General features: G+C 50.0%; 1 protein-coding gene across 1 annotated transcript; it reads left to right on the forward strand.

The window, feature by feature from the left end:
• The first annotated feature begins 13414 nt into the window (after positions 1-13414).
• Positions 13415-15109, forward strand: LOC135400383 (uncharacterized protein K02A2.6-like). The gene has a single exon (XM_064632227.1). It carries the CDS (start codon positions 13415-13417, stop codon positions 15107-15109), a length of 1695 nt encoding a protein of 564 aa, XP_064488297.1.
• The last annotated feature ends 2432 nt before the right edge of the window (positions 15110-17541 follow it).

Consider the following 17541-nt stretch of genomic DNA (forward strand, 5'->3'; position numbering starts at 1 on the left):
ATGGAGAACAATGGGGGATGCCGCACTGAGTTTTTCATGTTACCATACATAACCTCAATAACCTCAATCCTAACCTCAATCTGCGTCTGCTTCCCACTGGTCGAATAGTAACTTGTGAGTGTTTGTGTTCCCTTAGAAGTCGGCCCAGGACGCACATTCCCCCAGGGCGTCAGTCGTGACGTTGCCCACACACGTGAGGCCGATAACGGCAAGCCCTATCACCACCACCACCGTTTCACAAAATTCACTATCATAATAATTCCTAAGAGGATCGTTAATCCGAGAGCTTATATGCATTCCATTACCGATGCCAAACAATTTAAGAAATGTTTATGCGACCGCTGGGGGGGGGGGGGGGGGGTGACGTGGAAATTCTGGAAGCGATCTGCCTGCCTACAGCGGCGGCACTATGCTCGGTGAAGGGACGAAGAGGGGGAGATGAAGAGGAAGGCTCACGCGTCTGGCTGACATGACCGTTGCGCTCCATAGTCATTTTTCAATTTCCACGTCGTACGTGTTGTCATTGTTTGCTCCAGTTGACCAAAATGTTCCATGTACCTGTTTATTTACCTCCACGTATCTGCGCAATTTTTTCACGTGGTTGTAAACCTTGTATGCTGCTATGTTAACATTATTGTACGAAATATTAACCTCCCGTTTGTATTGCCTCATGGCCGCGAGGGTAAATAAATAAATTAGTCTGGAGGTCTCACAGCACAACAACCGTCCACCTTCGGCGTACAAATTCTTTGAGAGCGATAAATCAGCTTCTTTTGCGGGACTCGCCGATGCCACGCAACTACTGCAGTTTCTCTCACTCTCTCTCTGTTTCACTCCTTTTTTTTCTTACAACGGCTGCAGACCGGCCACTGCTGCACGGCTCATGATGTACTCGTACCGGGGCATCAAGCGCGGAATTATTGTTTTATCTGTATCTTGTAGAGTTGCCCGCTTCATCACGGCTTCCGCGTTAACCCCATGACAGACAGAAAGGCGAGGGCGATTACAGCAGCTATCAACGAAACCCGTGCACAAAAGTAACGACTGACTTCTTGTTTTGTTTGATTTTAGTGACTTTTTTTTTCCTTTCATACTTCATCCAATGAAATCATTCCTTGTTCATCAAGATATCTACTGGAGCTGATAGCACTGCGGTCTTGCCTTGAGTAGGAAGAATGCTAGGACGTTGCCAAAGCTTATTCGCTCTGCGCGCGTTCTTGCTATTGTTCTTGTATGCAAGAGCTTTTGTGCCCATATAGCTCTGCGGCTGAGAATTCTTATGAGAAGATCTGCGTCAGGAGACGTTAAACGTCCTAACTATGTTTCTATATCTGGGAACCAAATGCAAGGGGCACGGACAGGAGAGCGTGACCCCGTAGATACATGTTTTTTCGCATCACGCCGCGATGAGCCACATGCAGCAGCACTGACTGGGATGGCTTTCTAGCCAAGGACTAGAAAAGAAAAATTGCGCCTTAGAGAACCTACATCATCGGCGAACAAACAAATAGGACGCAACATCGGATGGGCTAAAATATATGTTAAAATAAATATAAACAACTGTTCATCGTGCTTTATTCGACTCATACGTACTAGCAATCGATGCTACACAGCTGACTTTTACGTGGTGCACGCAGTTGCTTATCAATCAGTCAATAAACTTTTCTTCACACCTACAGAAACAAAGATGTACGAATGAAAAAAGACGCTACAGCGAACAACACAGTCCCAAGCAGTACTGCTGAAAGCGCGAGCGCGTACGGCTGGATCAAGATTGTAAATCTTCAGAAGAACACTGATAACACAACACACCTGCTAGCACCCTCTCCAGAGACGAAAAGAAAAGCGAAGAGTACGGCTGTCGAAAAACACACGGCAATAGGTATAGATTTCATCCACTACGGCGTTAGCTGTATTAAAAAATAAAAGACAGGAACGCAGAACAACATTTTCCTTTTTTTTTTCGTTGTCTGAAATTGTGCTTATTTTGATGGATTTTGATACATACATTTTGAGAGAAGACAACAACAGAAAGTCGCAGGAAACTCGCAAATCAAACTCAAACTCAAACAACAGAAAGTCGTGATCTCTTCACTTTTTTTTTTTTTTTGTCGTTGTAGTTTCGAGGTGGACGACAAATCTACAGTATCTAAAAAATGCAGATGACATTGACAAAGCAACGAGCGTTATTGTGATTAAAAGAGAGCAGAGTAATGCGTTATAATACAAATGGGCCAAGTGCATGACCGCCTTTTACAATTGCGTTTTCCTCGCTTGAGAGGCTCCTGCGTTCGCGAGGAAGCGTGACATCCTATAGCTGTATCATAAATTGTGTTCAAGTATTAATAAGCCCCCGCCCCCTCCCTCCGCCTCAAAAAAAAAGAAAAAGGAGAGAGTGAGAAAGAAGAAACGAACGAAAACGAAGCGTCTCGGATATCTTTCCTAGCCGCTCGCATCAGTGTTCGATGGCTAACTAAAATGGTATACTTAATTAGCTTCACTAATTTTCAAAGATTGACCCAATGACAGCATCGAAGCCCTTGGAGTCATTGTACATTCTCTATCACCGACACATTGGTGTCTATAATTATAACCTATCCTCGATAAACTTGGTTTGACAACCTTAGCACTTCTTAGAACCTCAGATATCACATTTTCCTGTGCAAAGTAGTACACGTCGTCTTAAGCTGTCGTTGGTCCATTTTCTGCAGTTAATTTTAGTTCTTTCTTGGATTTGCATCCTACCTTCGTCATCTTCACATAACGTTCCATGTGCAGTGGTGTAGGGTACGCACCTCCGCGGTGAAACACCCCATCTCATTGTCATCATTTATTGTTGTTGTTGTTGTGCCGTTCACTCCGACCACACCTTTATTTTATGTTTTGTTTGATTGCTCACAGTTTAGCAGACACCAACAGATTTCATAACAGCCATAATGTACACACGTTTGCTCTTTTTAACAACCTCAACGATGTTAGTCCTCCTAACAGCTGTCAAGTTTTTATATCCTATACCTTTACCACGTGATCTTACACACAAATCTTTGCTCCCCGTATTGTTATTTCTTGTTTGTCTTCTCTTGTAGTCTCTTCTGCGCTGAGCCATTTCCCAAACCTGTGGTTGCGCGTGGCCTTGAACGTCGGCTTCGCCGCAACGTGATCGTGCGGCGATGGAAGGCTCCTTTACAGGTTCAAAATTTGAAACCCGAATGGAACCTTGAAGATGCCACTATTCATGCCCAAAAAATTGCTCAAAAGTTTTGTTCTGGCAGAGGCAAGATGCCATTAGAGAACGAATGCAAAGCGCTGCGAGCAGAATATGTAGCACGCGCTTTTCGTTCCAGAATACACAGGCTCTATGGAAGCGTTTTAGGTGAAGCCTGCTTTACGTTTTGTCCCTAATTCTTGGGCATGCACTTGAGAGGAGTGGGGACATCTTGATCAAAAACCACACCAAGGACTCGCATGCTCGTGCAATGCTGCATCGCAAAGTCGGGTTCGACATAAAACGATCCGTGAGGGAGAGTGTTGGACATTTGGGTGTTAAGTTGATTGCGTTATACTGCTGCGTATTGCTCGTACAGCTGCAGGGCTCGCATTAGCGAGCATCGGTCGTTGTCATAATCTTCAGCATCGGTAATAAAGAGTGTGACGTCATCAGCATAAGCAGCGACCTTCCAACTTTCCACTCCAGGAAGGGAGACTTCATTGAGCGCACGGGACGCTTTTACTCATTGTAAAAAAGGAGGTCTAATGCCAGGACGTAGGAGGGGAGGGGGGAGAAAATGGGCAGCCTTAGCGGACGCCTTGCTCGATGGGGAAGCAAGAGGACTGTAGTCCTGCTACACACATCTAGCTGCGGTGGTTCGCATACAGAAAACGTATGCGGGACACTAAAATCTCTGGGAAGCCATAAGCGCTCAGTAGCGAAAAGAGGCATGCGTGTAACACTCTGTCAAATGTTTTGACCTCGACGAAGGAAAGGAGACCGCCGGACGCTACCCGTCGTCGTGTCCAGCGCAAGATGTCGCGGATCCCACTCAGGCTGTCACACAGGCTACGGACCTGCCCAACGCATGATTGGACAGCGCGAAGGAGCAGCGGGAGCATTTGGCTGACTTGAAAGGTAATTCCCACTGTGACGAGCTTGTAGACGTTGCTGAGGAACGTGATTGGCCACCACGATTCGGGATCTGCAGGATTGCCAGCTTTCTTAGACACAAGTATAATGCTTCCCTGACCAAAGGACGATTGGAGGGAGCTAGCAGTGAAACCACGCCGAACTACCCGTACGAAGAAGGCACCTTCAGCGTCGTATTACCAACTGTAGGATGGGACAAGCGTAAGCTCGCCCACATCGCGCTTTAAAAAGAAATGTTTATTGAGAGAGTGAACAATAGCCTGAAAGCCAGACAACAATACATTAAACAAATACCAAACGCTCAGCTTACAAGTGTGTTGTCATCGAGCAGGAGAACTAGATATGGAGGCTACCCAGATCATAGCGGAAGATGAGAGTGGAGCAAAGCCAGCGACGGGAGGACTCGGCTTTGCGGAGCAGTGCTAGGTCGGCGCACGTATAGTCCAGCACGAACTGCCTGAAATAAACCTAAACTCCCGCAGTCATCCATAAGGCTAACTGGCACCGGCGTATCCAAATTTGAAAATTTATTTCCGCAATCAGACATGCCAAATGTTTCCGATCTTTGCTACAACTGGCAACGGTTCGATGAACCTTACGGTGGAACATTAGACTCGATCTTGGAAGCTCAAAAGCAGCCGCCACTCTGCTCCACAGGAACAGCGGAATACGACACTGAAGGAGGCAGTGCTCCGGAGACTCCTAGATGCCGCAAGACGGGCAGTGATACGTGCGATAGGTATCGAAGCGGTGAAAACGCCAACGAAGCGGCAGGACACAATGAGCCAGCTTCCACTGCAGACTCGTAGGATGAGCGTCCAACCTGCCAGCCGTGATACGTCGCCAGGCACTCCGGAAGGGCTACCCACGGCAGCAGGGAGGGAGGGAACCAGCAGTGCCTCCGTGAGTGCGGTGTAGACATCTCCGGCTTCCCAGAGAGAGACATCTGCGTCCAGGGACATCTGCGGCAGGCGTCTGACTGCAGCTATGCAAGCTGCGAAAAGTGGGCGAAGGAGCTTCTGCACTCCGAAGGCTGTCAGTGGTATCGGAGAACCAGCATTACGCAGGAAATAGTGCACCAAAGCTCAAGCTGGATCATCAAGACTGTGAAGCGCCTGAAAGCGCCTCCTGTCCTGAAAGCGCCTGAGAGCACTGATCTGAAGTGCTAGACATCGCTTTGTGACAACCGGCACGCCCAACCTGGCCCTATCACGCGTGAGATGCAGATGTGACCTCCTGCCCCATTCAACTGGACCGTCCCACAGGAAACGGAAGGCGTTGCGAGTTATAGCGATTCGAAATACTGCAGGGGAGGGGGTATGTTTATTAAAGATAGAGAGAGGGGGAAAGGTCAGACAGGCCAAGGCCGACTTGCTATTCCCAACCCAAAAGGGAAAAAAAGAAAAACAGAGAAAGAAAGAGAAAAGAGAAGCAGAAAAGGAAAAGAGAAAGTGGCAGGGGATGATGGGGTGGCTCAAGGCTCAAAGGCTGCTGAGCAGCCCAGTGTCCTTCAGGTAACACAGGAGGGCTCGGGTGACTGCCCACTGTCTGGAGTGCCGGACAGGTCCCAGCAGCGTCGCCAGGGAAAGTTCCCTGTGGCCTAGGGAAGTGAGATTTGAGGCGAGGGCGGCTCGGGGGCCGGCGTACCGCTTGCAGTGCAACAATAGATGGCGTATGTCGGCGACCGCAGCACAGCAGGGACACATCGGGGACGTCCGTCTATCCATCTTAGAGAGGAGCAGCGGGGTCAGGGCAACATCGAGGCGTAGGCGATGGAGGATCGACTCCTCCTGTCGCGACAGCCGCTGGGAGAGGGTGAGTTCCATCCTCGGGTCGATGGAGTGGAGGAACGTGTTTGCCGCTACAGCGTTTGAGCTAAACGGGAGGGTGCTGCGAGACGTCTGGCAGCGGATCTGTATCAAGCAGGCCGATGGAGTGAGAGGAATGGTGGTGGTCATTGTGGCAGCTGCCCCGTGCGCGCCTCTCGCCGCAGCGTCAGCGCGGGTATTTCCCGGCAGGCCGATGTGGCAGGGGACCCATTGAAGTCACACGCTGTGGCCGGAGGCGGTGAGACGGCTGTATGTCGTGAGGGCTAGGGAGCAGATGTCTGTGACGATCTTGGAGCAAGGAGAAGATAATATTTGCAGCGCCGCCTTGCTGTCCGTAAGCACAGTCCAGTTGTTTGGGGGCCTCGTTGATATAAGTCTCAGGGCTTCATTGATGGCGCGAGCTCTGCTTCGGTGGAGGATGTCTCGTGAGGAAGCTTGAGCGCTAGTTCGTAATTTTCTGAAGGCACAACAACGGCTAAAGTTGAGGCGCGCGCGGAGACCGACGCGTCCGTGTAGATCGCTATTCTTCGGTAGTGCACGTTATTAAGGTGTTCCAGCACGAGTTGGAGCAAAGCGTCGGGGGGGGGGGGGTCGCCTTTTTTGAAGGCGCCAGGGATGCTGGAAAATACTGCAGGGGGCAGACATACAGCGGCGAGGAACCATAGACGGCTGTTGTACCAAGAGTTCGTTTAGTACGCTTCTGTGTTCAGCAAATCAGGGGAAAGAACGATGTCCCTGGGGATTATGGTCGGCTAGGTGTCGTGCTATGTGGTGAAGTTCATCTTCTAATGGTGCACCACGATCAACATTTATTTCAGTTGTCAAAAGTGACACGCCGTCTTCATTGCGTACCGCTAAGTGGCATGACGGGCGAGCACTTTTATTGTGAACCACCGCACCGGCAAAGTTGGATAACTAGCACTGATCATATGTAGTAGTGGGCAGTGTGCACACAGTGTTCGCGGCAGTTGTCGCACTAACATTTTGCTCGATACACCGGAAATAGGTAGCTCTCCTGCTTGATGACAATACACACCGGAAATACCAAAAACCTTACATGGGCAAAAGCAAAGACACGGAACACAGGCGGCGATCAAAACAAAAACCGGAACTAATGCCGAAACGATACAGCCAACCAGTGCTGCACCGTTTCAAGTTCCTGTAAGACCTCAGGTTAAAATCCTGGGAGTTGTTTTTGACAGTGCAGGGGTCTCAGCTGTCAACTGGCCTCGAGTATTCAGCCGCTGTAGTGCTGTGCTGCGAGAACTTAAGTTTGTTGAACTGACGATCACTTTTCGGGCACGGCTGTTAGCAGCATGGTATTACAGTCGCTTGTGGTTTTTAGCGGCTGTTTCATCCCCGCCAGCGGTAATACAAGCAGCTATCACACGACACGCGTTCCGCTTTCTGTGGGGCGGATCCGTTGAATGGGTCTGTACTCTGTAGGTCTCAACTCCACGGAAGCCGTGATCTGGGTGGCTTGGGAGTTCCGGCTATGCCAGAAAAGTGCTTCGTCAGAGCATCCGGCCTGCGCATTAGTGCAGTATTTCCTAGGATACGCCACCAGGTGGTTCCTCGAAAGTCCCGAGCTTCGCTCCAGGGCGGAAGTACTCCCTACTTATTTTTGTACTTATGTTGCTGTCGTGCGGCGCTTGCGTGTCGAATGCCCAGATGAAGACATTTCCTTGTGGAGCGTCCGTGATTTCTACGCCGCCTACAGGGAAATGCGACCGGGTCCCGCAAGGCCAGCAGTGCCAACGAAACTCGCCTGGCGGCGTATCACTGCTGGCTGGCTTGATGCACGGCGCGCTAGTCTCCAGTGGAAGCTGGCCCATGGTGTCCTCCCACTGCGTGAACGTCTGCACCGTTTTCGGATATGTCGCAGGGACGGTTGTCCGTCTTGTGGCATGTCTGAGACAGCAGAACATTGTTTTTTGCGATGCCATATTCCACTTTTACTGTGGAGTAGGGCGGCGCAAATATTTGGGCTCCCAGCAGTTGATTGGGCCACCGTAAGGTACCTGGAGCCGTTGCCGGTCGCACGCGCACAGCGGAAGCAACTAGCATTGCTGATTTCGGAAATTAACTTCCAAATTTGGATTCGCAGGTGCCGGCTGTCCTTTGGTGGTCCAGGTGTTGGGAGCGTGGCTATTTTTCAGGCAGTGAGAGCCGGGCTGCGTGCACATATCATCCGTGAGCAGTCATTATTTGGGTCTGTGGAGTGCTGTCGCCGCTGGCTTACAGCGACTCGGCTCTTTGATCATGATCAAGGTGAGTGGCATATCAAGTTCTAGTAAGCTCACTAGGACTGTAGGACTGTACTGCTCCCCCGTAGCGACTCTTCCGGAGTTTCAGGATTGTTCGCAGGGTATGGCACGTACAAAAAGCAATCTCCCTTTGGAGCGTTGTTATCTAGTATGTAAGGTAGAGTTTGTGTAAAAGAGGCTACCTCCATAGGTAGTTATCTTGCTTGATGACAATACACACTCTTGCATTGTTTGCGGTGCTGTTCCGGGAAAGAATTTTTCTGGCGCCTTTTGCTCTTAGTGCGCAAGCTTTCGCTTGTCCCATCCTACAGTTGGCAATACGAGTGAACAATACAACAACTTTTGACTCGAATTCGAGACCTGATCGGTTCTCGGCAGGTCATCGGTCCTCCATAGGATGGCCGATTGTGACCCCAACCAGTGATTAAACCTGAGAGAGCTAACAACGGTGTTAGCCCCGTTCGACCAGGCAAAAGCTTTTAACAGAGTTCGTCAGTGGTATCTGTTTCATTCATTCATTCGTCTATTTCATTCCTATCTTCCTATTGCAGTTCCACTGCATTATCGTTCCACAGCAGTAGGTTTTAACCACGACTGGCTTGCGTAATGATCCTCAGCAGCTCAGGTTCGAAGGCTCGAGCCTTCTTTACCTCAGGAAGTTGTTGGGCTTGTGTGAGAGAAACAACAGTAGCCTTAAATGCTGCCAGAATTATATGGAGGACCAAGGCGATCTGCTCTGGGTGGAATCCTTGTGTCTGGCCGAAGGATGAGTTTCCTTGGTGGCACTGGTGGCGAGGTACGCTTGTAACCTTCGACAGTCTCTTTAGTAGACCAAACACTTGGAGGCTGTGGAGGCATTTCTGCTGGAGGTGGGCCTGTGGTCTGTCGTGCTTGCCTTGTTTTATCTGGCCTTTTGGGCAGCTGAGGGAAGTTTTCAGACATTGGCGGTGGTGGTAGAGGCTCTTCTTTCTTTTGTTGTGCGTTTTGTTTCGTTTTGCTTTGTTGCTTTGTTTCCAAGAGTATTGTCGTAAAGTAAAAAAAAAAAGCGTACGCCCTCATTTTCAGCAAATCATAGCAAAGAACGATGTCACTGGGGATGATGGTTGGCTAGGTGCGTGCTATGTGGTGAATATCATTTTTAAGAGTGCACCATGATGAGCATTTATTTCAGGTCTCAAAAGTAGAACGTCGTCTTCATTGCGTACGGCTTAAAGGGGCGGTCTCGTACCCCCTGCCCCGCTCACAAAGTGTACCATTCGATTGCGCTTTGTTGAAAATGGAATACTGCGAATTTACCAAACAAAACACGCCACAGTTATTAAATAACCGAATTAAATTGATAAAGATTGCAGAGCATGCCGCGATCTGTGTTGGCAACAATAAGAACAGCCACGTCGCCCTGCAGGAAAGTCTGTGATATGATACATTATTCATCTGCTTTTGCGCGCGCTAGTGCATCGGCGTGAGCAGACGACTTTCAGAAGCTACTGGGCACTGCGGCAACTCTCGTACATTTTCTTTCGGTTTTCAGGTGAAAAATGCGCATTCTAAGAAGTGGCAAGCATGGTAGTTTAGAACAACTATGTTAATCCTCAGAGACAAGTGAAATGTCGCAGGACAACCCCACCCACAATCTCAAATCTGAAGTCGCCCGCCATCGGCGCGCGCGGTCGCAGTACAGCTCCGACCAAAAATACATTACACGCGCTTCCATTACACTCCCTGTTGCACACTGATCATGCTTCGAAATGAAGTGTCGCTGACTACGTACATGGGGAAGGAGTGCGTGTTTATTTAAAAACCGCATTAAATACTCGCGGAAAGAAAACACGTGACTTAGCTTCCACGTATCCGATTATGCGCCACATTATCGGAGACCCCACAGTCAATGCTCGGTCTATATTCTCCGCTCGCGGAGGTATACGACTGAGTGTCTCCATTTCGAGAGCAAAGAGGATGACTCAACCCAAGGTGCTTCTGCAAGTTATAATTACCATGACAACGACGACGTACCCGCAGGGCGACGTCATACGTGACGTATGCATGACAGAAGCGCACGTTTCGTCGTCTGCTATTACGGCACGTTTCGACAAATTCCTCGAAAACGACTTGGTTATTCCGAATGAAACTTTGAAGGTGGTATGTGTACAGTACTCCTGAAGCTAGTTTTTGCTAAATTTCAGAATCGCCCCGGCTGTACGAGACCGTCCCTTTAATGGCGTGAGGCGAGAATACTTTTATTGATAAGCTTCCAGCACACCAGCAATGGTGACCAACTATCACTGCCCAACAGCTAACGGCATATTTTACATATCTAACAGGACAGTCAAGAAGTAAGAAAAAGACGAGTAAGTAAGTGGTTGTTATCTTTAGGGTTTTCTTTAGTCACGGGTCACCGCATCATGCAGGTGTAGCAATTATATTGTTCCCCTCTTTCGTTGGTATCGTCCGGTGGTACGACCGTGACAGTGACGGCCGGGTGGTCATGGTGGAGGCGGACATGACGGGGTGTTTGGTGCGGCTTATTAATTTGTACGCCCCCGCACGGCGCGGAGAGCGTGCGCAATTTTTTCGCAGCCTCGACTGGTTTTTCCTAGGTAACCGCAATATTGTACTTGCGGGTGACTTTAACTGTTGTATTGACGGTTCCGGCAGTACACGTCGGCCAGTAAACCTTGAGTTAGCCCGGCTAGTTGATGATCTCGGTCTGGTCGACACGTTCAGCCATCTGAATAATGGGCAATACCAGTACACATGGTGCAATACTCGTGGTGCACACAGCCGCATAGACCGTTTCTATGTTTCTCCCGGGCTGATGTCGCATATGAGGGAGTGTTTTGTTTGTCCGTCCGGGGACTTGTCGGACCATGACGGAGTCCTCCTTCTCCTTGGTGGGTTTCGGTACCTCCGTGGTGGTTCGGGTTGTTGGAGGCTGGACGTCCCTCTGTTGAGTGACGCTGAAATTCGTGGCAGTGTAAGTAGTTGGCTGGAGGCTCGGTGTGCTATGGCTTCCTTCTCGCAAGAGTGGTAGGAAGAGACGAAAATTGGGGCCGCGAGGCTTTTTCGTCAGTGGCGGGCTCGGCGGGCGCGGGAGAGCCGAGACGAAATGCAAAACCTTCGGCAAGTGCTGTCAATTTTGCGTCATCCGGGGTCGAGGGGCCCTGGCAACGACGATGCTATCCAGGACGTTCTGAGACGTCTTGCCTCTCTAAAGATGCGTGCCTGGGAACACTTTGCGGCGTTGCATGCAGCTGAGCGCTGGTCACAGGAGTCCTGCTGCTCGCGCCTTCTTCTTGGCCGCTTTTTTCGTCGCCCTCCAAATGCTGTTGCGGAGCTGGTGACCTCTGGCGGGTCTGTTCAGGCTAGTCCTGAAGCCGTTCGGACAATTTTTCGTGACCACTTCGCCGCCTTGTACGGCGCAGTCGTGCCTGCTGATGACGAAACGCAAAGCTTTCTGCCGACTCACAAGCACTTCGTCCCTAGCGCAGATCCGTTTACTCTGGACGAGTATACGGCCGCTGTTAAGGCCCTGCGAACTGGAAGGTCTCCCGGCTCCGATGGTCTCCCCGCCGAATTCTATAAGTGCTCCTGGCGTACGCTCTCTGGCCCGCTGACAGCGTTATTCAATGGCTGTTTGACGGACGGCCTCCTCTGCCCGCCCATGCGAGAGGGTGTGGTAACATTACTATGCAAAGACCCGTCTAGGAAGCGGGACCCGAATGCGTATCGGCCTGTTTCCCTACTTAATGCGGACTACAGGATAGTTTCGACCGCAATTCTGCGTAGAATTTCCTTAGTCCTGGGTCTTGTAGTTCCCCCCTGTCAGGTCTGTGCTGTTCCTGGATGGTCAATCAACTTGCAGACACAGGCCCTGCGTGACGCCATCTACTGGGCGCACAGCTGTCAGCAACCCGCTGTACTGGTGTCTTTTGACCAGAATAAGGCGTTTGACAGGGTGCATCATGGGTATATGTTCCGTGTGCTGGAGGTAGCTGGCTTTCCTCCTGTAGTGGTGGGCTGGATTAAGGCCCTATACAGAGATTCCTCTGCCGTGGTCGGCGTGAACGGGGGCGTCTCCGGTAGGTTCCCCATCATGACCGGTGTGCGGCAAGGCTGTCCTTTGTCCCCGGCGTTGTATGCCATGGTGTTTAGTCCTCTCCTAGAAACCTTAGCAACCTGCCTTCGACCTGTTATGTTTCCGTTGCCAGGCTCGTGGAACCTCCCTCTTTTCGCGTATGCAGACGACCTCTCCTTATTCCTCAGTAACGAGGACTGGATAGGTCGTGTTCTCGTTATTTTAGAGAGATACGGCCGAGTATCGAATGCGCGAATCAACAGAGAAAAAAGCGCTGCGCTGTCATTAATGTCACTCCCTCCTGTCCGTCTCCATTCGGGATCCCTGTTAGGAATTGTGATATCCAGTGTCAATTACGTCAGCGCCGCCGCAAGGCTTTGGTAGCTTATCCAATATCACTGCGCCGCCATTCCCTTGATATACTACCCAGTGTTTAAGTTCTCGACTGCGCGGCGTACCTTCGTGTTGATCGCGTTTCACTCTTCCTTTACGGAATAAAGTTCATGCACAAAGAGCACGACGTTGCAGTTGCTACGCCGTGGCTCGAAGGCATACAACTCGCCATGATGTCTGTGTGTTTCTATACTTACGCCATCCCGCGACCATGATATTGGCGACGAGGATTAACCACTTTGCATCTTTGCTGTTCGAGTAGACATGCATATACAGAGCACTCACCGTCATGCCAGTTTACGGCAATATTGAGCAGTTCGACGGCGACGCTTCTGCGTGGACTGACTACCGGGAAAGAATTCAGCAGTACTTCGAAGCTAACAACGTTGCTCAGGACAAGTAACGCGCTGTCTTTTTGACATGCTGTGGAAAGCAGACATATACGTTACTTCGGAGCCTGCTTTCGCCTACTGCACCGTCCGCCACGGCACTTCCCGCCATCCTGGAGGCGTTGGATAGTCATTACTCTCCAAAGCCGTCACAAGTCTTGGTCGCTCGCTACAAGTTCAACACAAGGGTTCGTCAGGAAGGCGAAGCCGTAAGTGATTCCATTGCTGCGTTGAACAGATTGTCGGATGATTGCGAATTCGGCACATTTCGGGATAGTATGCTACGTGATAGAATTGTGTGTGGCATTAATGACGCCCAAATGCAGACACGACTACTCGAAGTGCCAGATCTTACCCTAGCCATTGCAAAGAAGACTGTTGTCGCAATTGAAACTGCACGAAACGATTCCAGAACGCTGTCCACACAATCCGAGGGCACAGCTGCGAATTTTGTGAAGAATAAGTCGACAGGAATAACGTGTTACCGCTGCGGTGAGAAGCATTTGGCGACACAGTGCCGACATCGTAACACAGTTTGTCATAGCTGCGGGGAAAAAGGTCACCTGGCGAAAGTTTGCCAAGGAAAAGCAAACAAGAAGAAAGAACAGGGCGAAGACAAGAAAAAGTCTGACAAAAAGAAACCAGTACATGCCGTTGAAGATCCATCTGAAGACGAAGAAGCTACTTCTGTGTCTCAAGTGTTCGATCTCTGGAATGCGTCGGATCGAAGCGATCCGTTTCGCGCGCACGTCGTCCTGGATGGTGTTCCGTTGGAAATGGAACTCGATACAGGTGCTGGAGTATCTATCATTGGCGAAAATGTTCTGCGCAAGGTTCTTCCCCATGCAAAGCTTGAGACTTCCAACGTACTGTTGCGAAGCTATTCTGGTGAGCTAACTCGTGTGAGAGGATGCGTGAACGTTCAAGTGAAGTTCCGTGACAAGCAGGAGTGCTTACCACTCTACGTGGCGCCGGGTTTTTGCCCAAATCTTTTCGGCCGCACTTGGATGAAAGCTTTTGGCATGGCTCTGACAGCAGAGGACACACACGTCTGCGTGGTCTCAACTGTTGAGGACGTTATTGCTAAGCATCAAGACGTTTTTTCAGATACTTTGGGTACCCTGAAGGATGTCACAGCGAAACTACAAATTCAGGACGGCGCACGCCCAAGATTCTTTAAAGCGCGTGCAGTACCGTTTGCTCTTCAAGACCGAGTCGCCGAGGAGCTACAACGTATGCAGCGTGAAGGCATTATCGAACCAGTAAAGACGTGTGAATGGGCCGCGCCCATTGTTCCTGTCGTCAAACGCGATGGACGTGTAAGAATTTGCGGTGACTTCAAGATTACAGTAAATCCGGTTGCCGTACCTGAGAAGTATCCGATTCCAAGGGTTGAGGAACTGTTCGCTAAGCTGTCAGGAGGAAAGAAATTCAGTAAGCTTGACCTCAAGGATGCTTACCAACAAATACTGCTGGACGAAGAGTCCAAGAACCTGGTGACCATCAACACTCAGAAAGGGTTGTATCGGTACGTAAGGCTACCGTTCGGTGTTTCTACGGCACCAGCGTTATTTCAACGAATAATGGAAAACCTGCTGCAAGATCTGCGTGGCGTCGTGGTTTACTTCGACGATATCCTTGTCACTGGAAAGGATGACGACGATCACAAGAATAATTTGGATATTGTACTGCGAAGGCTTGAAGAAGCTGGACTACGATTGAAACTTGAAAAGTGCATTTTTATGGCCCCTAGGGTGCACTATTTAGGTCACGTAATCACGGAGGCGGGGTTACATCCTGATCCAAAGAAGGTGGAAGCTGTGACGAAGGCGCCAGCGCCAACGAATGTGAAAGCGTTGCAGAGCTACCTGGGGCTAGTGAACTATTACAGGAAGTTCTTGCCTGATTTGTCGACAGTACTACATCCTCTAAACAAGTTACTGGGAGCAAATGCGCCATGGACTTGGGGCACCGAGCAGCAGCTCGCTTTCCAAAAAAAAGTAAGGACCTCCTAACGTCTGCTAGGGTCCTAGCTCACTTTGACCCCAAGAAACCTTTGGTGTTGGTATGTGATGCATCGCCTTATGGCGTGGGTACTGTACTTGCGCACCGTGAACTGTCAGGTGAAGAGCTTCCTATTACATATGCGTCAAGGAGCTTAATGCCAGCAGAATGTAATTACAGCCAACTCGATAAAGAGGCTCTGACCGTAATTTTCGGCGTTCTGAGGTTTCATCAATACCTCTGGGGTCATTCATTCGAAATAGTGACCGACCACAAGCCACTGTTGGGACTTTTAGCGCACGATAAGCCTATACCTAACAACTGTTCACCCAGGCTTCTTCGCTGGGCCCTGACGTTATCATCTTACCGCTACGAGTTGGTCTATCGACAGGGAAGCCGCATCGCACATGCCGATGGACTGAGCAGATTGCCACTACCTACCGAAGCTCTTCCCGTGGAACGACCGTCAGAAGTGTTCCTGTTGGAAGGAGTCTACCCAACTGTTTTATCCGCAAAGGTGGTCGCTCAAGCCACGTCAAGAGACGTCATTGCATCCAACGTTCGCCACATACTGTTGTCAGGCGGCAAATTACCTGACGTCACTGACTACAGGCCTTACCAAAGGCGTTTTGATCAACTGAGCGTGCAGGATGACTGTATACTTCTCGGAAATCGTGTTGTCATTCCTCAAGAGCTACGTGCAAAGGTTCTCGACTTGCTTCATGAGAGCCACCCTGGTGTCACAAAAATGAAGGCTGTGGCCCGCAGTCACGTCTGGTGGGATAAACTGGACGAAGATATTGCTGCTAGGGTACAGAGATGCATGACATGCCAAGAACAACAACGTGAGTCCAGGCGTGTTCCTATGACGCCTTGGCCTTTTCCAGAAAGAGCATGGTCGCGCTTGCATGTGGATTTTGCAGGCCCTTTTAAGGGTCATTACATCTTCATCCTTGTGGACGCATTTTCCAAGGGGTAGAAGCCGAAGTTGTTCCATCACCATCCGCGGAAGCTACTATTTCTTGTCTACGTTCTATATTTGCGAGACATGGACTGCCCGATCTCGTAGTGTCGAATAATGGACCAGCATTTGTATCAGCAAAGTACACAGGATTTCTGAAGCGGAATGGAGTAAGAAAAGTCCTAATTCCTCCATATCACCCAGCATCGAATGGGGCTGCTGAAAGGGTTGTTCAAACAATTAAGAACAAGCTTAAGAAGGCAAGCACAGGTGATTTCAAGACGCAGCTATCTCGCGCACTATTCAGCTATCGAACAACGCCGCACGAGATAACCGGTGCATCTCCAGCAGAACTCTTGTGCGGAAGAAAACTTAGGACTGCTCTGGATAATCTCCAACCGGACATGCGCACCGCAGTGCTTCGTAAGCAACTGCGCAGCAAACTTTTGCGTGACAAAAGCGCTCGTTCCCACAGCGTCTATCGTCCTGGGGATTCAGTGCTCGCAAGAAATTTTCGACCTGGACCAACTTGGGTCCCTGCTGTTGTCGCAAAAGCACAAGGACAGTGGTCTGCTGTTGTACAGCTACCTGGGGGAGTTATTTCCACCAGGCACCAAAACCATCTACGAAGGGATGCACAGCGATCAGAATCATCATCAGACAGCGACGCTGAAACAGCACAGTCGCAGTTGTCACCGAGTGCGCCACCAGCTGATTTTCAACCTGATACCGTGGAGAATCATGGGTCATGTCCAGACGGCGACAGCACTTCAAGTGATAGTGCGGTGACATCGTCACCTAGACGGTCTACACGAATCAAGCGTCCTGTGGACAGATATTGCCCATAGTTGGTGCTGATGACATTTTTATCTTTCTCGCTTTATTTTCCTATATAGCAAGTGCTGTAATGCTTATACGTAAGTTAGGTGTTCTGCTTTCTTTTCGGAGAGGGGAGGAGTGTGATATCCAGTGTCAATTACGTCAGCGCCGCCGCAAGGCTTTGGTAGCTTATCCAATATCACTGCGCCGCCATTCCCTTGATATACTACCCAGTGTTTAAGTTCACGACTGCGCGGCGTACCTTTGTGTTGATCGCGTTCCACTCTTCCTTTACGGAATAAAGTTGCATGCACAAAGAGCACGACGTTGCAGTTGCTACGCCGTGGCTCGAAGGCATACAACTCGCCATGATGTCTGTGTGTTTCGATACTTACGCCATCCCGCGACCATGATAGGAATGAGGTGCGGATTCTCGGTATTCACTATAACAGGACTGGGATCTCTTCTCTTTCTTGGTTGCGTGTTCACGAGCGCAGCGTCTCGGTTCTCACGGATTTAAGGGCCCTAGTGCTCCCTATCACCTGTAGAGCTCGCCTGGCTACGTCGTGGTTCCTGAGCACATACTGGTATCACGGGACAGTTTGCCTTCCTCCTCGTCAGGTTTTCCTTGCAGCAACTCGTACGGCCTTTCGGTTCATCTGG

This window comes from Ornithodoros turicata, chromosome 7, assembly GCF_037126465.1.
Source record: "Ornithodoros turicata isolate Travis chromosome 7, ASM3712646v1, whole genome shotgun sequence".
Lineage (NCBI taxonomy): Eukaryota > Metazoa > Arthropoda > Arachnida > Ixodida > Argasidae > Ornithodoros > Ornithodoros turicata.